The sequence below is a fragment of the Anastrepha ludens genome, chromosome 5, assembly GCF_028408465.1.
Source record: "Anastrepha ludens isolate Willacy chromosome 5, idAnaLude1.1, whole genome shotgun sequence".
NCBI lineage: Eukaryota > Metazoa > Arthropoda > Insecta > Diptera > Tephritidae > Anastrepha > Anastrepha ludens.
Genome location: NC_071501.1, coordinates 89,775,792 through 89,793,956, shown reverse-complemented (window position 1 = coordinate 89,793,956; position 18,165 = coordinate 89,775,792). Strand labels below are relative to the sequence as shown.

Here is an 18,165-nt window from a genome sequence, read left to right as displayed (position 1 = left end):
GCTTAATAAGACATCTTAATGGAACACCCATTAAACAAATATATATGTATTTATAAAAATTTCCTTTGCTTTGTTTTCTTTTTTTAATTTTTTATTTTAAAATTTTTCAACCAGACACTCATTGCCTCTTTTGCAGCCCATCGTTTTACTTTTTCTTTTATCTGCTTTGCTTAAATGGAGTTTTCAAACGTTTGCCAACAAGTCAACAACAAGCAATAGCTGCTGTATTTACGCATAAATATTTAGTAAAAGTCTCGTATGCTTGCTTTGGTGCCAAAATTTAAAACAAAATAAAATATGAAAAATAACAACAACGAAAAATCAAATAAAATAACATGAAATATTAAAAAACATCTGAATAAAGAAAAAAGAGAAAAAAAGCAAAGGGAAAAATTGCTTTGAAAAAATATCCAAAACCTTGTGTGTGCACAGATGCGGTTCCTCAAGACGCCACGCTGTAGCGCGATTAAGTATGTACATATGCTTAAATATACGTCTGCACATGTACACATGCACATACATATGTATGTGTGTATGAATATGAAAATTGTATAACCTTTTTTGACACACGATTTCATGAAATGCCGATCTCTCAATACCACCAGCCAACTGCTGAGCCTGTAAAACATGTGTAGAAATGTTTGTGTGTGTATGTATCCACGCATATTGGCACCGCACCTTTATTTAAATATTCGTTAGCATTTTCCTTTCATTTCGGCACATTCCTTCGTTTTGGATAATGTTTCTTCTGTTGGTGCAACTGTCGATCGCTGATCAAGAAATCAGAAAAATGCGATCAACATCACTGCCCTGAGATGGCGCGTGATGCGAGGAAAATCCAGAAGCAGAGGGGATAAATAGCTGAGCAGCGAGTTGTGAGTTGCAACAGCCCAGAATTCAAACAGGCCCATCATACACTCATGCACACGCAGACATACAGACGGACAGACTGACAGGCCATACAGACAGATAGTTCAATATTTAAACAAGCAGCCATTCAGTCAGTCAGTCGACCGATCGAGTATTACCGCAGCCGATCATTTGTGTGTAGGCAGTCCATCAGTCTGACACACAGATCGGTGCATGCTGGCAGCTCCTGTTGTTCGGCAGCATGTTGCCGATAAAGTTGTTTGTTTTCTTTGATTTTTTGGCGTATTTTTTGCAATTCAGTTGCACCCTAAGCGGCGGTGGTGGCAGCCACGTTAAGGCAATCAGATGTAGCCTTGACTGCGGTTACTGCTCAGAACAGATGTGCAAATCTGCTTCCAATTTCTTCTACGGAATTTCACACTTGTTGAAAGATGAAGAAGAAGAAAAACAACAGGAAGAAGGCCACTCGTGAGCTACATAATCTCTGTGAGTGTGTTTGTGTTTTTTTTTTCAATATTTTTTGCGTTTTATTGCCCACTTCTTTTTTATAAATACTTTGCTCTTTGCTCTTTTTTTGCAAAACATTTTTGTACCTACCCCACCTTGGCGTATAGCAAAAGATGTCTGAGTCCTTCCTCCCATTGCTGTTTGTTGTTGTTTTTTACACACTTGTCTATATTTAACATTTCGTTTTACTTTGGCAATTGCGCAAAAAATATGATTTTCTGATTGATCTGCTCAATGGATTTGTTGACGCAGGCGTTCGAATGTTTATATCATGCAGACACACGCAAATGTGTACATAACAGCAACAGCAACAAAAACAAAATGTTTCGTTCAACTATTGCGTGTTTTCACTTTTTCATTGTGTCTATTGGATCAGTTTTGTTTTTATAGTTTTTTTTGCGTGTTTTGTACCTACAATCGATGTCGAAGATTGTTGCTTTTTTGCTAATGTATGTGTGCATGTACATATGTGTGAATAGTTGTCAATGACGCTGGCGCCAATTGTAATTGAAATTTATGCGTATTTGGTTGTAAGCAATTGATTTTGTAAAACAGTTCAATAGCTCAATTAGCAAATGGTACGGAGTGCTAAATTTCAGAAAAAGACTGGAGGTTTTTGATTTTACATATTTGAAATGGCATTGAAACGGGCAAAAGCGGATTTATTTACAGATTTTGTGTTGAAATTTTGGAAAAATTTTTAAATGACTTTTAATGAGCAAAATAAAAAAATTGTGCAGAGTTCAAATTTTGGAACAATTAAAAAAAAAGGAATTTGAAACCTAGAAAAAAATTAAAAATGAGAAAAATAAAAATAGCGTGCGATAAAAATTTTCTATGTCAAAATTTTGGGACTTTAAAAACAAACACTAAAAAATCAATATTTAAAACTTAACAAAGAGTTTTGGAATTAAAAAAAAAAACAAAAACCGCATTTGAAAGCTAATCAAAATAAAAAAAGAAAAATAGCAGGCCAAACAAGGTGCAATGTTGAAATTTCAGAAATTTTTATTACGAAAAATCAGCATTTTGAAACCTTGGAAAAAATATAAAAATGAGAAAATAAAACAAATAATTCAAAATAAAAATAGCGTGCGAAAACAAATAATAAAATTTTGGAATTACAAAAAAAAATAAATAAATAAAAAATAAAAACCAGCATTTTAAAACATAAGAAAATATAGAAAAATAAAAATAGTGTGCGAAAAAGATTATCCATTGTTAAACTTTTGGAATTAAAACAATACAATTTTAAAACCTAAAAAACCAAATACAAATTTAGAAACATAAAAATAACATGCCCCAAATTTTTCAATATTAAAATTTTGGAATTAATAAAAACAGCATTTTAAAACCTAAAAAAAGCAAAAACTTGAAAAATAACGTCCGAAACAAAAATTGTATGTTGAATGTTTTGAATTGAAAAACAAAACAAAAAACCCACTAAAAGCCAATAAAAAATTAAAAAAATTGAGCGGAAAAAATGATTCCATATTAAAAATTTGCGAAAAAAATTGTGCTTTGTTGATATTTTGGAATTAACAAACACAAAAACAAAACGAAAACCTGTACATTGAAATTAAAAAAAAAAAACAAATTTAAAATTACAAAAATAAAATTAGCATGCGAAAAAAGTGTTCTATGTTGAAATCCCGAATTTTTTAACGAAACAAAAACATAATTTTAAAACGTTTATTGATTACCTTTACGATTTAAGTTTCCAGAATTAAAAAAAATGGTTTTTGTTCCAGATTTTTCAATTTTTTTGTTCGCAATGAAATGCAATTATTTCGATTCGACCTAAAAGAATTTTAATACAAAAATTTTATATGGCTTTTAAGTTATAAAGATTTTTTTTTAATTCCAATTTTTTACTGTAATGGCTCTTAAGCTTATTACAATCGATTTTGAGCATTGCACATTTGGGTTGTGCGCAGATAATTTTTATTCAAAAATCCAAATCCGAATAATTCGGCACCATTTCTCACATTTTTACACACCACATCCTTTTCATTCCACATTTCATAACTTTCCCTTCTTCCATTCTTCCCTTTTTGCTTAACTAATGCTCAGCTCTGTGCATTTTTTTATTTTTATTTTTGTCATCAATGTAAAGTAAATTTTCGGCTCAGCATCAACTCTTTGGCGCTCATATTTCATGCAGGTCAAAAATTTTGTAAAGCCTGCAGCATCGCCAAGAAAACGTACAAATATATTTAGGTGCTACTCGTATCCAAAACACAAACATTTTTTGATGTTGCAAAGGGAGCTAAAAACTGCTTAGCCGCGCGCACAAGTGCCAACGAAGTCGGCAGCGGTGGTGAGTGAGGCAGGTTATTTCGCTGGGGGGCTAAGCTGAAGCACACAAAACTCCAGCAAAAAGATGTGCAAGTGTTTTTATAGTGTTATGCATGCAGATGCGTGTGTATATGTGTGTGCATGTATTTGTTTTTGCTTTATGCCCGGATCATGCGCAACAGTTGGCGATAGAGATCGCTAAAAGGGGTCACGTTTCGTCGTGGCTATAATTTATGAGTGCGCTGATTTCCGACACAAAAAAAAAAAGAAATGAAATAAAAAAACTCAAATAAAAAAAAACGAAGCAGAAATAAAACGATTAAAAGGCGAAACTGAAGGATTTTAGGATTTTTTTTTTTGGCCCCCAACAAAAGTATTGACTAATTTCCCAAACCGTAGAGAGGTGCACTGCTGCTTGGATCGTAAAAAAAAAATGTTCGCTTATCACGGCGACACAATCACGCTACCAGCGGCACAACAACAGGACAAGTGTAATAAATTTAAAAAATTGTATATTCCTCGAAAGAAAAAAGAAGAACAAAAACGAGAATAATCTTCACGGACTTCAGCCTTAAGGGAGAAATTTACTTTTACAGAACCGCGCAACCAAATTCATTGTTTAAAGAAAATCTAAAATGAAGCATAGAAACACCTGTAAGGGATAAAGTCACGTCGTTGCACGCTCAAACACTAATCAACCGAGGAAAAGTGGCATGTGAGGGGGAGAAAGTAGTTATTGTAGGTACAACTGATTTTCATAGAACTCAGCACAAATCTAATGGGAAAGTAACTGCTTGTGTCACAGCAATCAAAAATTAATACGAAAAAATGGAATATAAAAAATGAACATAAAAAGTAACACAAGTAGGGAGACCAAAAAAAAAAAAAACAAACTAATAATTACACAATGAGTGTCGCGATGCAGGAATTTCCGAATAATAAAAATACGAGTGATTGCATGAGAAAGGAGCAGCAACCCCCAAGCATACCTATTCTCAAAACAATGAAAACTCCAACAAGAAAGAAAGGCACACTACAACAACTACAACAACACTTTACAATCAAAGCAAAAACATCACATTTTCAGAAGAATTTCCCTACGCCGCCACACAGCTGTGGCTAAAATCCGAAATCTGTTCACACAAGCAGCAGTGGAAAAACGCAACAGCAGCAGAAGTGCCAGCCGTAATAGGGGAAAAATTGTTACCTTGGAAATTACACAAATGCAGATACAAATGTATGTATGAGTAGGCACATGCATACACGCAGCCACGCAGCCATATGTGACTTGAAAGCAAACAAATTGTAGGACAAGTGCTGCTGCTGTTGCTGCTGCTGCCGCTGTCGCTGCTTATCTTTGGCTAGGCTGGCAAACACATGCGCGCTTACCTGCGCTACACCCCATCGCACCTTTGCTGACTCTGTCTTGCTGCTGTACAAACACACGCACACACCCATTCACTCAGTTTTGAGACTGAGACCTTGCCGCCCTTTGAGCTGGCTTTCACGCTGGACTTCACTTTTTCACACTCACTTTTATTTTGCTTCACGCATCCAAACACACACACACACACACAGATGTGCATGGCATACTCAAATATTTTTCTTTTATTCTATTTCTCATCATTTCTATTTATTATTTTTATTGAAACGGTTTATATTTGATCTTAATGCACCACCTTAAACTTAAGAAAATGTACATTTGTCTACTCGATACCTTGCGCGTGCAACATAATCTTCTACCTTTTTTAAGAATGAAAATTGTGTTGATAAATAAATATGTGTGTGTATGTGATTTAAGAACCTTAATGGCATTCAAATGTCTACCAAACAGAAATTCATGCTTTGTGATAGGGAATTATAAGGTAAAAAATAGAAAAATAAAAATATGCTTTGATTCAAATTTCTATGCGCTTGGGAAAAATTATTTACTCCAGAGATTTTAAAAGTCCTTTCAAAATCAACAAACTGATTTTCTTTTTCTAGCGTCAGAAAATAAATAAAAAATATCAAATTGATTGATATTTGATATTTGAAAACAAAAATTTGTGAAAAAATATTCAAACTTAACATCGAGATTATTACGCCATCAACATAACACTTTGGTCATAAGCTCTTGCGTAAAATTAAACGCATAGGTATGGCAAATCGAGCATATTTCTGACCCATTTCTGGCGTATATTTTGGAAAGTCTCAGTTGCGCAGAGTTAGTCTAAAATTAATAACTAAATTTTATATTACTTTACATGCGTTTTTTGAAGTGAATTTTCTTTACAGAAGATGTTCAATGTTTTGTATTCCTCAAAACCTGGTCATTCCAAAATACCTATGCTATATTTTACACCCGAGGATATCATAGAAAAGGCTTTAGGCTGATTTGAGCGATTAAAAACAAAAGATTTTTGTGTTTTTTACATATTTGAAAAGGTTAACGCTTCCGTCATTTTGTGTCAAAATTGCATGCAAATCAGAGGAAAACTGAGGGAGTTATAGAACTTTGCCTGAAAGAATTTAGTAAGGGCAACTTGGCACTAGTGAGGATTTAGGCTCATTTAGGCTCTCTGCCTACTTTTGCCTTTTATAAAGCTTTGACAAAAGTGATCGTTAGCAAAAGTGAGTGCTAACAAAAGTAAGCGTTAGCAAAAATGAGCGTTAAAAAAAGTGAGCGTTAATAAAAGTGAGCGTTAACAAAAGTGAGCGTTAACAAAAGTACGCGTTAACAAAAGTGATCGTTAGCAAAAGTGCGTGTTAACAAAAGTGAACTTTAACAAAAGTGAACTTTAACAAAAGAGAACTTTAACAAAGTGAACTTCAACAAAAGTGAGCTTTAACAAAATGAAGCTTTAAAATAGGTGCCCTACCATTCCCCTGCTCTTTTAGTCATAATATGAGCTTCAGCTCAAAAGTGACAGTTAACTAAAGTGAACTTTAGCAAAAGTGACCATTAACAAAAATAAGCTTTAAATTGCGTTCCATGTGTTAAGCAAAAGTATTTTGTCATTCCCCAGCTCTTTTAGTCACAATAAGTATGAGCTTAAACTCAAATACTACGTTTGAGCTCAAATGCTGAGCTCACCTAGACAGATTTTTGAGAGTGTATTAGGTATTAGTGTTAGGAACAAAATACTTGCTTTTAACTCAGAAATTGTTTACTAAATGTTGGAGAATTAGTTCTAATATTAATTACATAGATTTTCGTGAACCGGTTTGAATCGGTTATGAAACGGTTTTGCCTTTTTGATTTAAATTAGGTATAAAGTAAAAAAAAATTATTTAAAATAAACAGATGTGCTGAATACCTAAACAGTACTGGATAGCTCGATGTGTTCAAGGAATATTTTTCATAAATTCATTCAAAATTATTACAGTCGGTTGAAGCGAGGGGGAAGTAAAAAAGTGATATACAAAGACCAGTAATTGAAGAGATGCAGGGTGAAAAACTAAGTCTTGATCTAAATCGAGTAAAATACAGTAATATTAAGAGTTTTCAACTCAAGTATACGTTTGTTTGGGGAAAAAGAAACCCATCAGTTTTGCCAAATGGCTTAAAACTGTTTTAAGGTCAATCTTTAGCTCTTAGGCGAAGCTACGGCTACTAATATGCTGGTCAGCTTTGATTCGGATCTGCCAGTGCAAGGTGCATCTTCAACAACTAAAATTCCTAACGGAATGAACGAAATAAAAACTGCACGTAATTACAGTATAAGCACCATAAATACTACTCACACTTTCAGCGGCTTGGTTTGCATTTTCGCTTTTATCAAAGAAAAACTGTGAAATGTGTGGAATTTTTTCTTTGTCGACTTCCGATTGTTAACACCCTGTAACTCACAACTGAATGGAACAAACAAGAAACAGCAAATTAATCGCTTTGACAACGAGTATAAACTTTGAAGTGTTTGATCGATGCTTTACGAGATATCGATCACTACAGCCATCTACCGCGAAAATTGTGGACATCCTTCAACTGTCATCTGGAGCATGGGGCGTCTATTCCTTTATTATTCCACATGGGAAGATAGGGCTTCAACAAAGCATTTATATCTTATTCGATTAACTGCTGTTCTCTTTGCGGCATCCCACGTTTGGATAACTGCATCTAAATAATGAAGGTTAAAACGCCTCCAAGAATTTCGTGGAGATCGTCTGTGTACTTGAGGGTTCCATTCCAACGCTGTTTTCTTATGATTTCCCTGTGCTTTCTGAGATTGTGTGCGATCCATCACAGTTCAGAGTAATACACAGAAAAATGTGTATCTACATATTTTATAGTGAAATGTTTTTATAATTTAACATTTTCATTCATTCAAAAATCGTTTCTCTGTTCACTCCTTCGAAGAACAACCAGCAAAAATTTATTTCCGTACTAATTAGTTCAGTTGGTTGAATTAGTTCAAACTATAATACTAATTGAATTAGCATTTAAGTGTCGTCGCTACATGCAAAAGCTCGCCGCTTAATTTAAAATTGTGCGCTATTTCTGAATTGAGGCATACGTATTTTTGATACAAGGGGAAACTTTTTTTAAATATGTATATATTTTTTTTTTTACATTTCTCAACAATAACAAATTTTTCTTGATCAACACTCGTAATGTATGGAATTTTTACTATCAATCGGTAGTCAAGCCAGCCAACCAACCAGTTAGTCACAATAGCGCCTTTCGGTGATTTTCCCGCATATGTCTTTGCCGAAAGGTTATCAGCATTCGAGTACGTGTACTCGTATCATGTAATGCGCCGCCAACAGTCATATGGCTTGACGAGATTAGCGAGATGTACTTAGACGCACGTCCTAGTCGCAACTGATAAGCGAGAGCATTTTTTTGTTTTTAAATTTTTCGTTTAGTCATTTGGTATGAATTTGTGTACGGTACTAGGGAAGAGACTAAGCTAATTACTATGTAGAATCTCGCTTATCAATTGGCACTTGATAACTACGTACCTACGCTTATGAATGAATGTTGTAGTGAATGAGTGTTCGGTGAGTGTAGTGAGTGCGAGTGATCAGTTGGTGCCTTGGCAATTGATTATTTTCACCATCAATGTGAGAGTTCAATGGCGCACGCATTTGTAGATATATTTTTGTTGCGCCTCCACTCCATAAATGGCACTGAAGAAAAATTACTGCAAGTGCACATCAAATGAGTGGAATTTTGGGTTTTTTGTGGTTATAATTTTATTTAATTTTTAGTTTTTCCTGTCTTCCGCTGATATGTTTTGCGTATTCGTGCTAAGTGGATGTTATCGCCTACTAGAAATACTGAAATTTTTTTTCAAAAGTCGTCATATACTCAAGATTTGTGTTGTATGTATGTGCAGATGTGTTTTCATATCGTTAGCACGCGGCGCATCATATTTCTATTACCCGCATGAAAATGGTGTGCTTTCATTAAATGTGATGGGCTGTTGTTGAAATGTGTTTATGCTAAGAAATAACAATTAAAAAAATGTTTTTTTGCTCAATAGCAGAAAATATTGCGTGTTACCTTCACAACTGTTTTGTATTTAATTGTGTGTTCTGACGATAAGCATAAAAAATAATTAAAAATATTTGCGTAAGAAGTTTTGCTATTTTAGTAGTGCAAACTGTTTTTGTTGAAAAGGTACAAAAACTGATATATGAATGAAGTGTAAACTAATCATTAGGAATAAAAACAACAGCTCGAATAAGGTATTTGTCGATTTTTAAATAAACAGGAGTGCGCTGAAAGCTTTTTACTACCTAAAATGCGCGAAACGGTTTGAACCGGGTGAACCGGTTAAGAATTTTTTTTACAAATTTGGCAATGGCGTTGCATAAGAAAGCTAAAATAAGTAGAAAATTTGAAAGTATTTTGTATTTAAAGTACAGAAACTATATGAAATATGTCTAAACTAAACGCTAGGAGTGAAAAACAGCTCGAATAACATATTTTTTCGATTTTTAAATACACAGATGCGAGCTATAAACATATTATTACCTAAAATGCGCGAAACGGTTTGAACCGGGTGAACCGGTTATGAATTTTTTTTGCAGTTTTGACATCAGCGAAGCATAAGAAATCTAAAGTAAGTAGAAAATAGACAATTAAGGTTAAAAAACAGACAACTAAAGTGACAAAATAAACAACTAAGGTAAAAAAATGGCCACAAATTTTCAGTTTACAGAGCTAAATCCAGCTATTAACTTGATAATTTAAATTTAATCAGCTCCATTGTAAAAAAATTATTATTGAGAAGGTTTCAAATAATGTGAGTTAGTCGAATCGGTTATGAATGGCATTTTAAGCACCGTATGAGCGTAAATAACGGTTTATACTTAGAGTGAAAATTTTTATAAAATTTCTTGGATTTTTCGTAAGCTTTTCTAAAACGTTCGCCAATCGATTGATACTACTTTACACTACACTTGATAATACAAGGTGGCGCAAAATTAAACACCCTATCGGAAGATTTCTAATTTTTGCAAATGGCGGCGTATGTCAATTTTGCAGCTAATCTGCTATATGTGAGCGGTTGGATTAATTTTTGTGGATTTATTTATTTTTTATTATTTTTATTATTTGCTAATCACTGCATATGCGGACGTACTTTAAGTTTCTATCAGTAAAAAATAAATAAAAAACATCAATATTCCTCATTTTATTCTAATATACATATATAAAAATTTATTTACAATATAAAAAAAAGTTTCAACTCAGTGAAAATCCGTTCCCCAACTTAAATGTGAGCATTCCCTTATTTTCACAGCAACTTTATTAGGTTATTGTTTCTTTTTTTCATTTCGCTTTTAAGTCAAATTTAATTATAACCATAAATCAGACAAACTCACACCCAACTTACACTCACCGACTCAAGAGTTTTCAGGCCTCATTTCATTAACACTAACTCATCACACACGAACTCGTGCATGCATCCATACTTTGTAACAAAACAGCTTTGCGTTATGCAAAAAAAAAAAAAAAAGCGCACAAAAATGTCTCACAATTAATTGCAAACAAGTAAAGCAGAGAAAAATTAAAACAGTTGTATTATTAAAATATTATTTAAAATAACAACAATGAATTATTATTGAAGCAGAAATTTGTAGTTGCACGGTGCTGGGTGTTGGCTAGCACCACTCGGAAGAGTCGTAGGTTAGGCTCAAGCAGCGAACACTTGGCTAGAGGCTGATTTTTCTATTGATCGGAAAATATGCAATAATGAGAAGCAGCTGAAGGGATTGCTGTTGAGTTGGGCCAAGTGAACTCAATCAATAATGGAGAAAATGTTATAAATTAAGTCAGCGGCGGCAATTAGAGTGACTTGCAACCAAGGCTATAGAAAATTAGTTCCTAGAAAATTGCATCTGTAATTCTCTAATATGCCTTCATGCAGCCGTGCCTACTTTTGCACTTCAATCATTTTTTATTATTATTATTATTTTTTTTTTGCAAAACATAAGCACCTCTACTACCTGCTCTCCCAGCTAGCGCTCGTACGTAGGCACGTGTAATTCGCACTTGTACGTACTCAGTTGGTCTACAGTTATGCAAATTCTTACATACATTAACGGCAAGCGACTGTTGGCGGCTGGTGACGATCGTCGTCGACGCCTTCGGTCATTGCCTCAAAGCGTAAGTTGACATTCAAGCAAATGTGTGCTGGGTGGTGTCGTTTGGTTATGTGTGCGTTTGTATGTGTGTTTGCGCATAAATTGTGACGCATTTGCGTTTTTATTGAATTGCCTTTTTGTTGTCATTTTAATAAATATTTAATTTTATTCACCTTTTATTTATTTTACATACTTATAATCTGTTTTTGGTGCTGATTAACTACGCAGCACACTGACATACTGCTGGAGGTGGGTCGTTGCTGTGGTGGCTGCGCTGGCTGGCCTGCTTGTCGGGCTGGTTTTGAAATTTTTGCGGCTTTCGCGATTGTGACATTTTTTTCTGCTAAGCTGCGCTTGTTCGAAGTGTCACAAATACTATGCGCCACTGATGCCTTTAGTAGCAGTTCACAGTCGCTTGTTTATCAGTCTCTTGCTTTTATACTCGTATTACACATTTGTGTTGTAAAAATTTATTGGGCGATGTGTGTATGTTTGTTAGAGGAATTACATACCGCTTTGTTTATCTCGAGAAACTTTCACTGCATGCAGAGGTAAAGAATTACATTTTTGATGGATGTTACTAAAGGCAACAAATTGTTTAAAGGTGCATATGTTCAGCAAAAGACAGCATTTCCGTTCAAAATTTTCTCAGTTTTAAGTAGAAATAATCAATTCATAAGCAAAATTATTTAATTGTCAAAAATTCTGGGGTAAAACACACATTTTCAAGTCTCGTGCATACAATTTTAGTGAACCGGTTCGAAACCGCTTGAACCGGTTGAATCGGTTATGAAACGGTTTTGACATTTTAACATTGGACATGCATATAAGGCCCATAATAAAGCCGAACATTCTCAAAAGCTCAAAAATGTGACAAAAATTAGAAAGGAGTAACAGAAAATTATGTTTTTTCAGAACTTCATGCATTGCACATATAATTTAATGCATTATTTTCGAAAAACTTTCAAGCTGTTGAAACGGATTTCTAGTGTGAGTTTTCCAACAAATAAAAATGTGAAAAATAATAAAAAAATAGTGAACCGGTTGAATCGGTTATGAAACGGTTTTGACATTTTATCATTGGACATACATATATCTAAAACTTTCGAAATCGCAAAAATGTGCCGAAAATTAGCAAGGAGTAACAGAAAATTATGTTTCTTGAGAATTTCATGCGTTCTGGGCACAATTAAATGTTTTATTTTTCAAAAACTTTCAGCCATTGAAACGTAGTTGCAATTTTGAGTCTGCCAACAAATGACAGTGAAAAATAATAAAAAAATAGTGAACCGGTTGAATCGGTTATGAATCGGTTTTTCCATTTTGACATTGAGCATGCAAATATACAGGCTTCTGAAGTTAAATACATATATTTAAATTTAGTAAATCTAAAATTCAACCAGCATTAACGGAAAGTTATATAAAAAGATTTAAAAAGCAAATCTCGCTGAAGAAATTGTATGCTATTTATAAAGTCTAAAAAATGGGAAAAGCAGCAAAGAGTGAGTATTCAAACAGTGCTATATTACGAATGCCCATTATAAAATGGCTTACGCTGATTTTGGAACACTAAAAATTGGATTTCTCTAAACCGCACTCGTTTGAGTTGAGTTGGTCATCTCTCTTTTGCCCTCTTGTAAGCAACAAAAAAAGGAATTATTTTAACAAGTTAATTTACTAGACCGCCAATTGGCTGCTTCATTTACTTGTTTACTCATTGCAATTAATAAAATAAAAATTCAATAGCCTATTCGAATCGCCCGAAAAATGAGTGCGTGCAACGCCCATCATCAGCACAATTACCAGCCATGCAGTTAGCACAGCTGTCTACCGCACGACGAAGCAGGTTGCACCTGTTTGCACTGAATGCAAAATGCGCAAAAACCCTTCACTGCTGTCCTTTCATTTTCATTAATGGTCATTTATTTAAATTTTCTGGTTTTTGTTTTTGCACAACCCGCCTCTCATTAATTCAGCTACAAAACGTGGCAAGTGAAATATTTCGAACCGCAAGCGATTTGCATACCAAACACATTATCCTTAATTGCCACTGTGCCACATATGGCGGTGACTACGCATTTGTTACATGTTGAGCGAGTTTCACGTTTTCGGAATATGAAATGCGAAAGATTTTCAAAAAACCACCGCGAAATATAAATTAAAGAAATATATATGAATATTTTAGGCACTCGTCATTTTCGCTCTTTCGTCCTCTTTGTTCGCCTTCGAATGCGATTTCGCGATTTTTTTTTTGCGAGGTTATTGCCTTTGTGTTTTGAACTTGAAAACAGCGCCTGTGCGTTTCTCCGCTACTCACATTCGAGCATACGCTGATTTATGTGTTTTTACCAACATTTAATTCTCTGCTGCCTGACGTTTGCCAAGCCAAATCGAAAGACTGCGGGACACAAACCTGTTCGGCTTTGGGTAGGGGCGAAGAGCGACAATTTTCAGAGGATAAAAATCTGGTTGGTACATGAAAATAAATTTACAAAAATACGAAAAAGCAAAAAATATTCCAAATTTTCATGAGCAATAAAAAAAATGTATGTGCGTATAATTTTACTAAAAAAAATGATTTTATTTATTTGAAAAACGAATATACTTTTTTTAATAAATAATATATAATTTTTTTCAATTAAAGAAATTTTAGCCCCAAAAGCGCCTGTTGTATTAGCTAAACAACTATTTCGAAGCCAGGCATAGTATTTTATATGGTTTGTAGCTATTTTTCATAAAAGGAGGCGAAACGGTTGGAGTCGGTTGAAACGGTTAAGAAACGATTTTTGAAAATTTCCTTTGGAAACTGCTGAAATTAGGTTTCTGAGGTTGTGGAAGGCACAAATTTGGCTAAGTGGTGTTTTTATTGCGCTTAATTTGCGTGTGTAATACAGTGAGTCAAACAAGTTTTGGCACAATGAGTTTTTTTAGAATATTCGATTTGTTTTTCATGCCAATTTTTTTCTTGTTGTTAATTTTGTGCAAAACTATAGTTCATATTAAAAGCATTATAGCAGGTTATTTTTAAGTTTCAAACTTATGAAATAATAAAAAAAAATCATTAAATTTTCAACAAAATTTCAAATTTTTTACGCAGAATTCTTTTGTTTTTTGTTTTTCACTCTCAGACACCTAATTTCCGCTGTTTCTAAACGAAATTTTCAAACATCATTTCTTAACAGTTTCAACCGATTCGTACCGTTTCGCCTCTATGCCAATACTTTTGTGACTGACTGCATATAACATGCAAATTATTGCTATTAGTGCTATATAAGCTCTGATGTAAGCGCCGCATTTCAAGTTTCTAGGCATTTTTGGTATCGTATTTACATAAACGGCGCTCCGAAAATGTCAGCTCGTTTGTTAGCAGCGCAATTTGCTTAAAAAGTCAAACTTCAATTTGATTTAATTTTTTCAATCAATAATTAGTTTCAGCTAAGGCATCTACTACCCGTTGTTGTTTCACTTGCAGTCTGCGTGTGGCGGAAATGGCAACCCACAATTTCCTGCCAGGAACTAAAAACCACTAACTGGCGCAACTTTAAAGGCAATGACGAGTATTCAAAGCACAGAAAAGAGTATAATTTTAATTGCAAAATATCTTAAAAACAATTATAAGATTATAAGATTGCGTAAAACAATGAAAGAATACAATAAACTTTTAATTAAATTACCAAGTTTTTCTTCTTTGAATACATTTCAAATTATATTGAAAACAAAAATATATTCACGCATCTTACGTCCAACGAATTGCAATAAATTATCTTCCCATTCCTACCCACCGCTCGTTACTCGTAGTATCTTAAATGAGCCGTCACCTGCTAAGCTCAAACGATTAGCAGCGCGTTAAAATGCATTAATTTCTCGCTACGGCCACAGACGCCTCCTCTAGCGCTACCAAGTCGCAACTGCTAATGGCCCATTGAGCCGTTAATATGTAGTTAAGCGGGAGTTGGTAGTGGCTTTGAGTCATGGCCAAGCCCTGAAGCCACAAAGCAATAGACGACGAGTCAGCGGACGCGTTTAGCTAGTTTCAAAACGTTTAAGTTTTTATGATTTTATTTCGGATTTGTGTTTTTTTGCCTTCTCACTTCTGGTGACGCCTCGTCAGCCGGTTTGCGGTCGTCGCTTAGGAGACAATGTGTGTGCGCAGACGCGTAGGCGGCGCAAACAGGTTTGAGCACATTTTTTTTACTGTTTATTTTTCACTCAATACATTTTCACTTTTTTACCTTTTGTTGTATTTTATTAACAACTAAATAATTTGGTTATGCAAATTAGTGTCGCAGTCATACACGCAGGTATGAATTGGCATATGAAACAAATCGTTCGGATTAATTCGAAAGGCGAGAACCAAGCGAATTACTATCATTAATAATAGCCGCACCGTTAGTGCGTTAGCGAGCGAACTTTTAACAATTTTCGCCTTCCCTCAGCTTGCCTTCGCATTAGTTTATTTATAAGTATTTGTTGCTGAGAGCCCGCAACGTTCAGCTTGACTTGACTAACTCTTTATTTTTTCACTTCTTCCACTTCCAGGTTCACCCAATTCCAATGACCGCGATGCCGGCTTCTGCTCTGGCAGCTCTGAGGGTGGAGATGATCTCGATCGCATTGATCAGGTGCGTCTCGAGTCCAGCAATCCCACCAGTCCCGCCGATGCCACGACAGAGGCCTCTGAAGATTCCGTCGAAGTTAAAGTGACACCCATTGCGCTCGTGCGCAATAAACGCAAAAGTTCCGAACCCTCCAAAGTTGTGGACGCCACTGTGACCGCGACAGGAACACATGCGACCGCGCTCGCCACGGCGCCCCTCAAGAAACGTATCCGCTATACCTCAACCACAGATTCGGCTGTGGTATTAACACCACCCGCACTCGCCACACCGCCACCGCACGGCATCTGGGATCCTAGTCAAGTGCTACCTCACGAGTTGATGCCCAATCCCGCACAAGTATTTGTGCGGCATCCGGGCGTAACAACTCTGCATCGCATACCTGCACCCACTGTAGACGAACAATTGGAACCTTTAGCGCTGGTAGCGAAAAAACCCATTGGCGGCACGAAGGAAAACGAGCATACGCAAGCATACACGCATGCGTCTGCGACAAGCTGCACCTCCAATGACATAGCATCACCCGTTTACGTGCCAAAGAAGCAACAGGCAACCGCAAATAGCCAATTAAAGTTCCATGCCACCACAACAGAGTCCGTCCCTTTGGCGCTAACGACGAGCGCAAATCACTTAGTTCCAACCAAGCAGGCGTCCAGCCACGACGCACTATGCGCATCAAACGTCGCCGAGCAATACAAACCCAGCAACGCAGAGGAGGCGCCCAGTGGCAGCGGCGCAAGCGGTAGTGGCGGCAGCACTGGTAGTGCCAGCGCGCGTCCCCAGCAACGCAACTACAAGAATATGACACGTGAGCGCCGCATCGAGGCGAATGCGCGCGAACGAACACGCGTGCACACCATTTCGGCCGCTTACGAGACGCTGCGACGGGCAGTACCCTCCTACTCGAATGCACAGAAACTTTCAAAGCTGTCCGTGCTACGCATCGCCTGTTCCTACATATTGACGCTGAGTCGCATGGCGGGTCACGATTACAGCGTAGATGGCTCAGAGCCAGCAATTCCCGATTGCTTTGATTCGGTCACGGATACCATACAGACTGAGGGCAAGATCAGAAAGAAGAAGGATGAGTAAGGGTGAGGGTGCGAGAAAGGGAAAAAGCGAGAAAACGTACGGCAGTATGCCAACGGAAGGTTTCAGCGTGACGCGTAGCACTTAAGACTTTTATTTTTTAATTTTTAGTTTTTATTTTTAATTAGGCAGTAAAGTAACAAAAATATGTTTATTGTGACTGAAGCTTGTACGCGCAGGCGCATTAAAGCAGTTGGAGCTTTTGCATATGCGCATAAAATGAAAGCCAAGAGTGAGAGAGTGCGAAATACGCGTGAGCAAGCGTAATAAAGCTTTAAAAGCGTTGATATGGCTTACAAAAAAAAAGATCAGTTAAAACTTTACGGTTAGCTTAGAAAAAGCGCTGACAGGTGCAAATTTGAGTGAAAGCTAGAACGAAAGTTCAAGTGAAAGCTCAAGGAAAACTCCGGTGAAATGTCGAGTGAAAGTTCGAGTGAAAGCTCAAGTTTTTTGATGATATTAATTAAGCACTTTAGGTAAGAATGAAAGAGTGATGTAGTATCGCTTTGAAAATGAAGTGATTTAAAGAAAACTATTGATTAAACTAAATTAGTTGTAAATTTATTTATATGCTAAGCCAGTACTTAGACGAAATTCGGAGCAGAGTATAATAAAGAAAAGTATTAAAGGCGTGTTGTCAAGCAAAATGAGAAGGAAAATTAATGAAACAGTACAAAAATCGTAGAATAAAATTAAAGCAAGCAAATGAGGGTAGAGATTTTGTGTCGACAAATAATTGGAACTTAGCAAACCGCAGCAGAAAAATTATATAAAAAATAAATGAAGTAATGATAAAGTAGCAAACATTTTATACAAGATAACAAAAATAAAAAGATTTTTCTAGCAACTGCAAAATAAACAAATATTTTCAATAAAAATTTAAAAAACAAAAATGAAGTAAGTTTTTGCAACAAAAATAGCAAATCTTGAAATAGAAATCCAGAACTTTTGCTTGCTTTATGAGCGTATTCTAAAAAACAAGAAAAACAAAAAGTATTGATAATTCGCTCGACTCTCAAGACAATAATTGTAATTTTCAGCAAATAATTGTAAAGAAATTTTTAAATTTTTTACACTTCAACAAATAAAAACAAATCGAAAATAAATTTGTTGCTACAAAAAATACTTAGGTGACAATAATTAATAAACAAGTAAAAAACAAAGATGGATTATACAAATTTTTTCCTAAAGTAAGCGTCATTCAATTTTG

General features: G+C 35.5%; 1 protein-coding gene across 1 annotated transcript in view; it reads left to right on the top strand.

The window, feature by feature from the left end:
- LOC128865193 (uncharacterized) overlaps nucleotides 1-17,691 on the top strand; it is a 55,958-nt gene extending 38,267 nt beyond the window's left edge. The window contains exon 2 of the mRNA XM_054105291.1: nucleotides 15,790-17,691. Within this exon, the coding sequence (XP_053961266.1) occupies nucleotides 15,790-16,958 (1,169 nt within the window). The 3' untranslated portion in view covers nucleotides 16,959-17,691. The remainder of the gene's footprint in view (nucleotides 1-15,789) is intronic.
- Nucleotides 17,692-18,165: the final 474 nt, after the last annotated feature.